This window comes from Stegodyphus dumicola, chromosome 9 (assembly GCF_044657685.1).
Source record: "Stegodyphus dumicola isolate Sdum_Otavi_A_Nest chromosome 9, ASM4465768v1".
Taxonomy (NCBI): Eukaryota; Metazoa; Arthropoda; class Arachnida; order Araneae; family Eresidae; genus Stegodyphus; species Stegodyphus dumicola.
This window is the reverse complement of record NC_140776.1, coordinates 125,152,760-125,160,375: the sequence shown is the minus strand read 5'-3', so window position 1 is coordinate 125,160,375 and position 7,616 is coordinate 125,152,760. Positions and strand designations below refer to the sequence as shown.

Below are 7,616 nucleotides of genomic sequence, written 5' to 3'. Positions count from 1 at the left end.
TTCTGACATCCTAAGTCCAGTGGTTGTGCCCTATCTTTGAGGCCTCCAAACGCCATGTTTCAACAAGATAATACAAGACCACATGTTGCATGTCGTATTCTGACTTTCCTCGATACACAGGATATTCGATTGCTGCCCAGGCCTGCACTTCTCCAGATCTGTCACCCATTGAAACATCTCGTCATAGCTTGCTGAGAGACTAGTCCGCCATTCCTCTCCAGCTAATACGGTTGATGAAGTGTGGCATAGACTTGAAGCAGCATGGAATGAGTTGCCCATTTCTGTCATCCAAGCCCAGTTCGACTCCATGCCTAATGGGGTAAGGGCCGTTTTAGCTGCCAATGGTGGCAGTTGTTTCTACTAATTTCGCACCACTGTAAACCTCCCCAATGCTTAGAAATTTAATCGTTTTGTCTTCATGCCATACTGTTTACGTGCAATAAATACCTTTTTTAGATTTGCTTTCTTTCATGGTGTTACAATTTTAATGATCGGCAGTGTAACATTAAGTATAGAAGAAAATTGAAAGTGATCAAAAATTCGTTCTTTATATCCGGCGGTTTGTTAAATACTGGATTCGCTAAATGGGGGCTTGACTGTACCACAAAAAAGCAACACTGCTTTCAGTCTGCAAATAAAATCAGCTTCCAGATCGTGAAAGGCTGCAGACTGTTGCCCATTCACGAAGTATATCGCTCGTAATTTTTTCTTGAAATTATAACGATAAATTCTTTATCTCTGTTATTAAATAATGACAGTTGTGCGTATGTATACACCGATCATGTGCACCTCGAAGCCCGAAATTAAAATTTCGAATTCAGTTTTTCTTTATTTTATGTTGAGTAAACTCAAATTTTGCTTATTAAACTCAGGAATTTAAAAGACGTGCGTTACTAGAATCGACAAAGCGTACGATATTTGTGATTCCAATTTAATCAACAAACTCTGCGATTTAAAAGAAATCTATAGACCATGTCCGAAATAAAATACTTTTATCCTTCTCGGGACAGGGCGGTTACCATTCGGCAGTGCTTAAATTATGTAACTGTTTTTTCAAATTGAGTTTGAATTTTATTGACAAACAAACTAAACGATTTAAAGGCAATAAACGCAGATTTGCATCTCTGTAATTGTTATTTATTAGCTAAACCAGAGAAAATACTCTAGCTGTACTCACGAAAATCTTTATTAAAAATAATCTTATTAAACTTTATTTAAAATAACCTTAGTTAATTTGATTATTTTTTATTAAAAACAGCCTTTTTAAAAATATCCCTTGCAGCAAATCGTTGAAAAAACGTAAGCCGTTTTAAAACATTCATTTCTCAATAACGTCCTGATACTTTTCGTTTCCAATAAATGTTATTAAGATTCCTATCACTAGTACAGTATAGAATAAGACTTTTCTAACTCCGCATATTATTGTATCCACCTGCACATTCTCTGAAGTCAGGACAAAATATTATAATAAAATTGCGTAATAATATACAGATTGCCAACTGTTCATATACGTATTCTTTTTAAATTTTATTTTAAACTGTAAAATCTTTATTTTATTAGTTGGTTTGGTTTATTTGATCATGGCAAAGCACGCAAGGGTTATCTGCTTATGGGGAAATACCTTCGTGGAGGACTTTCTAAGAAAAAGCTGGTTTGGAACGTTTCGAATTCATTTTTTCGTATTTTGCACGAATGTAATGAATATTTTATCAATAAATATAGCGATTTGAAGGCAAGTAGTGGCAACAGTGATCTAAATGAAACATTTTTATCTCCGACGCGCCAGACTATTGCCATTCAACATCAACATAAGACATTTATCTTTCGGTTTCAATCACCAAATCTGGCTGTTTAAAAGCAATGTGTTGCCACACCTTGACAGACAATACCTTTATCTCCCACGCTTCAGCATTTTGCTGTTAATAAAGGGTAAGTTCTTTACCTTTCAGATTTAATCTATCTGTTATTGGTTAGGAAACGAAGCGATTGAAAAGCAATAAACGCGCCTTTAAAGAACTTTTTTTTTTTTTTTTTTTAATCTGATTGATTTAAATAAGAATGCATGTAAATCATGAGATGTCTAATTAGGTATATTAAATATTTTCATGAAATCCTATTAGTCGGACACAAAAAAATCAGTATTAATTTTTTTATAACATTTTAGGAGGTTGGTTGGCAAGCAGGTAATTAAAATAATCTAATGTGGATAAAACATGACTTCCTTGTATGGCTTATTAAATTATACATATTTTCGCCCACTTCATTTAAACTTAATTCCTCGAATCATTCTAACTTTATTAATCGTTTCCTGAAGGTAAGTTGAAAAGGACATCAAAAACTGTAAATTTTGAAATTAAATATCAAGGTCAATTTTTGTCGTAAGGGAGTCAAACTTCTTATAATTTTATTTTTTCATAACGAGTATACAACTTTCCTAAACATAAGTATAGGAGCCGGGAGATTGCATTAAAAGTTGCATTTCATTTTTTTATTATTTTTTTTAATTTAATTTTTTAGTTAATTTTTTTAAAAAAATGAAAGTCATGACTACCAAATCATGACCAACGACTGTGAAATTAAAGACCGGGTTAAAGGCTTCTAAGCCGGGCCCTTTACCCGGCTCTCTCTCTATATAAGAAATTGTTAAAATTTCTTAAGAATATTATATATATATATATATATATATATAAAGATTATCCTACCCTAGGAAGAAATTCTATAGGGATTTAAAAGTGCTACTGGGCATTCGTGAGTGAGAATGCGTTAATATTTGACATTATTTATATTATTAAATAATGTCAAATATTAACGCGTCTAACAGTGTCATACGCTTATCAAAATATAATCTAACAAATTTCTTTTTTTCAAACAAATCTTTCATTTTAAAGCCATTATTAAAGCAAGATTTAAGTTATTAAAGCAATAAAACACTTGGCAAATTTGATTCTAAAAAGGGAAATGGAAAAAAAATTAAAGTGTCAAAAATAAAATAAAAATAAAAACTGTTAATTAGCCTTTGTTTAATGCTTCAAACATAACCTTCCAAGAAGCAAATATTTAAAACATTAAACCTGAACAATTAATTAGTGCCGAATACAGGTTTCGTTCTTCCTGTCATTTTGTGATCCGTACCGCTACTAAGTAATTGTTCAAAAACCTTAAATAACACGAAACGTATACGAAAACAGCTTAGAATACGAATGATTCCTGAGTGAAAAAGAATGTAAAACTTTTTCAGATAAATTTCTCTTTTTAAGCAAAATTCTTCCGCTACTAGCAAATTAAGTATTTTAAAATATCTTATAATTTGCTAAAAGATATTGTTTTCAGGACTATTTCAAGCGTTTTTCTTATATGAGTATTAAAATAACGTTTTCGAATGCTTGATGTACAGTTTTTCTAGGGTATTGTCGCATTTTATGAGTGTTGGTTTTTGCATAAATTTTGTGTTTCAATTAAGATTATTTTTTGTATAACAGTAGCACTTTTAATTCCCTATGCAATTTTTTATCTAGCGTAGGATAATCTTTTAAAAAAAAATCTTGAAAAATGCTAATAATTTCTTAAATTCAATCCTTTGCAGTTCAAGTGCAGGAATTTTCTCATTTTTATTTTATTTTTTATCAAAACTTTTAAATATATAGATATATACATATATAAATTTATAAATTTTACATATATATCTTCATTATTTAAAAAAAAGGGGGAGAGCGCGACGTGTAGCGCTCAATACTTTTCTTTTCTGCTGCTTATTTCTTCACGTTGATTTGTATGCTTTTTATAATGTAAGAAAAATATTTTTTTATGCCATCTTTGGTCATTGTTTACATTCTGCGTAATCGTGATATTCTGCCAACAGTTGCGAAATTGATCTTTCAGTGAGATTCTCTGCAAATGATAAAATTATATTATCAAAATCATTATCGACGTCAAACGAATTTGTTTACCGTTTTTCTTTTCTCGAGTATTCGCCAAATATCTTGATTGGACTAACTAGCTAAGTCTCGAATGTGAAAAAATGGCGTTCAGACTGGATTTCCATACCCATATTTTACCACCCGAATGGCCAGATTTGAAGCAGGTAGGAAATATCGAAGCCTCATATGAAAAGATCGAATATTTGTTTTGATATAAGAAGCCTGAAAACTGTCAACGAAATCGAGCGAAGGAAATCATTGTTAAATTCCTTTTCGAATTTGTAATTTAAAATTTTTTTTATTGCTGTTCGATTAAGCTGCAAAATGGCTTTTGAACGAAAGCTTCATTTGAAAACAAAGATATCTGCGAATTTATATTTTGAAAAATTTACATAACACACTGCTTAATTTAATTGAAATAATTATGGTTGGCTCATTATTTATTGCTTATAAAGGCTATTTATCTCAATGAATTCTTTTACAGTTTTCATGCATGACGTTTTATTTGTAATAAAAGCTCTAATTTAAAGTGATAGCGTGATTAGTTCTAGAACAGAGGTTGCCAACAGGATCGGTAATGATCCAATGGGGGAAGATGAAATTTTAAAGCGGGTCAATGTTGATCAAGGGATCGATAGCCGAATATGCATCAGCCATTAATCGGCATGATCAAGATTTAATTAAGTACAAAAGAAAGTTATTCATAAAATTCATAATTTTTTATTAATATAAAGCTGTCAAAATATAAAACTGATATAAAGCCGTAAAATCATAAAATAAAGGAAAAAATACATAAAAATTATTAATACATATTTTTTAGTCCAAAGGACCAATTTTCCCTGAAAGACTATTAATTTCGGTTTGGCATTTTGCGTTAAAAACTCTAAAAGGCTGTATCACTTTTCAAATCATTGCCACGATATATTATCGCTCTGTCTTATATTTAAAGAAATTAAATAATGAAAAATCTGCATAAATGTATGTATGTTTCTCACATAGTGATAAAACAACGGTACCTAGAGCCATCAAAATTTGAATAACGTAATCTTCCATAGAATATGGGCATGTAGAAGCTCTAATTTGAATTTGAAATTTGTTTTATTATCGGTTTCATATTTTGTAACATTTAAACGAATTTTTGATCAAAAAAAGTGAACGATTTCAAAGCGAGTAAGGGCAACACTATACGAAAAAAAAAAAAAAAAACATTATCTCCAGCGTGCGAGACTCTGTTTTGGAAATTCTAAAGATATGCTCATTTTAAAATTAATTTTTGATATTGCTGTTGAACTGAATTTTATAGTTTGAGTATGTAAAACATGATATTTAATAAATAGAGGTAACACACAAAACGTTAAAAAAACGCCCCTTTGGACGTAATTTAAAAACTGAAACCTTTCAAATTTTGTTACTTTTTTAATATATAACAGTTTTATACAATAATTGGCATTTATGGAATGGAAGGCCTTAGTCATGTCAATAATTCAGTACGGAAAACAAGAAAGAGGCTAAATATTTTTTGAACGAGAGTACACGTCAACCAATTTTATGTCAAATGTACAAAATAAACAACAGTACATTAAGCACAGCCATAAATAACATTATTTAAAATCGATCTTTTGTATAACTAACTCTCTTAGTTTAGTTCTGAAAACTTATTTATAGTGGTAAAATTAAAAAAATAGTAATAGGAAAAATAATAAAAAAAAATTTTTCAGAAATTTCTGCTCGATTTTTAATGTAATTATTATCTTAAATTATTCATGCGCAATCATTTGTATTATGGTCATGTTTTATTCAGAAAAATTGTAAGGAAATAATATATAGAAAAATGTAATGTAATACGAGTATACAAAAGGGGTCAATGCAAAAAAAAAAATGTTAAAAGTCAACTCAATGTACAATTGTACAATTAAGAGAAAATGTTTTGCCCTATATTTACAGAAGAAATTTTGTTTCTTTATCCCAATGACTTCCAATGAGTAAAACTTCAAGACAAAGCAAGAAGTCAAATTTCGAAAATTAAAACTGCATTTCTTTAAAAAGTGAAGACTGATATAGTATTGCACATATACTTTTCCAACGTACCTGACGTTTCACCTACGGACTATTGTGCCTCAGGTCTCTAGAAAAGAGCTCTTTCTAAGCACAAACATACCCCGATGGATGGATTCTGAAGAGTGGAAATCTATACTCCTGGAAATTTACGAAAAGCTGGAAATTAAAAACTGCTATATTTTAAAATATCAGCTAACAAGACATTAAGTCGGAATACGACTTAGTCAGAGCTGTCAATAATAAGTAAAAGCAAGACCCGGCTGCTAGAAGCTCTAATCTAACATTCAAAATCCTCAACATAAATACAGTAAAACCTAATTTGCATTCTTGTGAGAACTATGGAAAGAAGACTTTATAGTAAAGGCTTAAATCATAATAATGGTTAATTAACATCAAATACATTACAAACTGAAATTTGCGTACAAAGGTCAAATGTAAACTTATTTTATTATTTAAAAATTTTTTAATTACTTTAATTAATTAATTTATATTAAATTTTATTTTTAACCTTTTGAAATTCTGTGATGTTAGATTCTAAAACTAAAGCTTCTAAATTGCCATTTAAAAATATTTTTCCTGTAATCATAAATCAATAGCGCTCGCGTACTTTGCCTTCATCTTAAATATCATAATAACTGTCTCAAATATCCCCGCCAATCCATTTTATATTAATTTAAAAACCTTTCTTCAGCGTTACGGTTACGGAGGATGGCTTCGAATGGAGCGTTCAGGAGACCCAAAGAAGGCGCGACTTCTAAAAGACGATGGAACATTCTTCCGAGCCATTGAAAGCAACTGCTGGTGTCCTGAAGACAGAATTCGAGAGATGGATGAAACAAGTAAGATGTTGCCATTAAATATCGTAGAAAAATATGGTAAATGTAAATAATTAGAGCAAAATGGCTCTCATCTAATGAGTATCTGAATTGCATACAAAAAACACACGAAAAATTCCCATCAATATCCTTGAATGAAGTATTAAAACGCTCTGTAAAATTTCTGCAAAGCTCTGCAAAATGAGTAAATATAACAATACATTCAAGGAAAACTGGTAATCTGGGCTTTTGTCATTCACGAATTCAGACTTAGTTTCGAATACTTTGTATTCGAAATTCATAAGTCTGAATTCCAGAGTTTTCAAGTAAAATGGTTTTAGTGCATTTGGAAAGTCATGAGATATAGTTTTTTTTCTGCAGAAGGAAATTATTCTACATATAAAGTGAAAATCCTATTAAGATTTGAACAAATGCTCACATTAACCTTTTCAGGGGCGATAAACAAAAGCATGAAAACTGTAGTAAAATTTTGCATGTACTGTAATATTTTATACCACTGCCCCTGTACGACATTTTTTTTTCCTGCAACTGCTAATAATTAATTTTTGTTTCTTTACTCTATTTTTGCATACTTTTGGTGCTTATCTGTAGAAATTTATGTTTGAAGATAGTTATTCAAGTTTTGAGCCAAAAAAGTTGTAAAATCTCTGCAGAAATTTAAAATTTTAAAAATAAAATTAACATTTTTAAGCACTTTGATGATGCTACTCAGTTGAACATTATGAAGCAGTCTTCGAAAAATCTCCTAAACCCACAAATTGTTGCGAAGGCTCTCATAGCGCACTGAGTTCATTATTTAATTGTA

General features: G+C 30.4%; 1 protein-coding gene across 4 annotated transcripts in view; it reads left to right on the top strand.

The window, feature by feature from the left end:
* The first annotated feature begins 3,930 nt into the window (after positions 1-3,930).
* LOC118196857 (2-amino-3-carboxymuconate-6-semialdehyde decarboxylase-like) overlaps positions 3,931-7,616 on the top strand; it is a 31,975-nt gene continuing 28,289 nt past the window's right edge. For 3 of the 4 annotated variants that reach the window (XR_004759470.2, XM_035368344.2, XM_035368343.2), the window contains exons 1-2: positions 3,931-4,081; positions 6,667-6,814. Coding sequence is in view for 3 of the 4 variants with exons in the window: in XM_035368344.2 (XP_035224235.1) it covers positions 4,019-4,081; positions 6,667-6,814 (211 nt within the window). In the remaining variant the exon portion in view is untranslated. The remainder of the gene's footprint in view (positions 4,082-6,666; positions 6,815-7,616) is intronic. The other variant, XM_085824056.1, reaches the window with a different exon arrangement.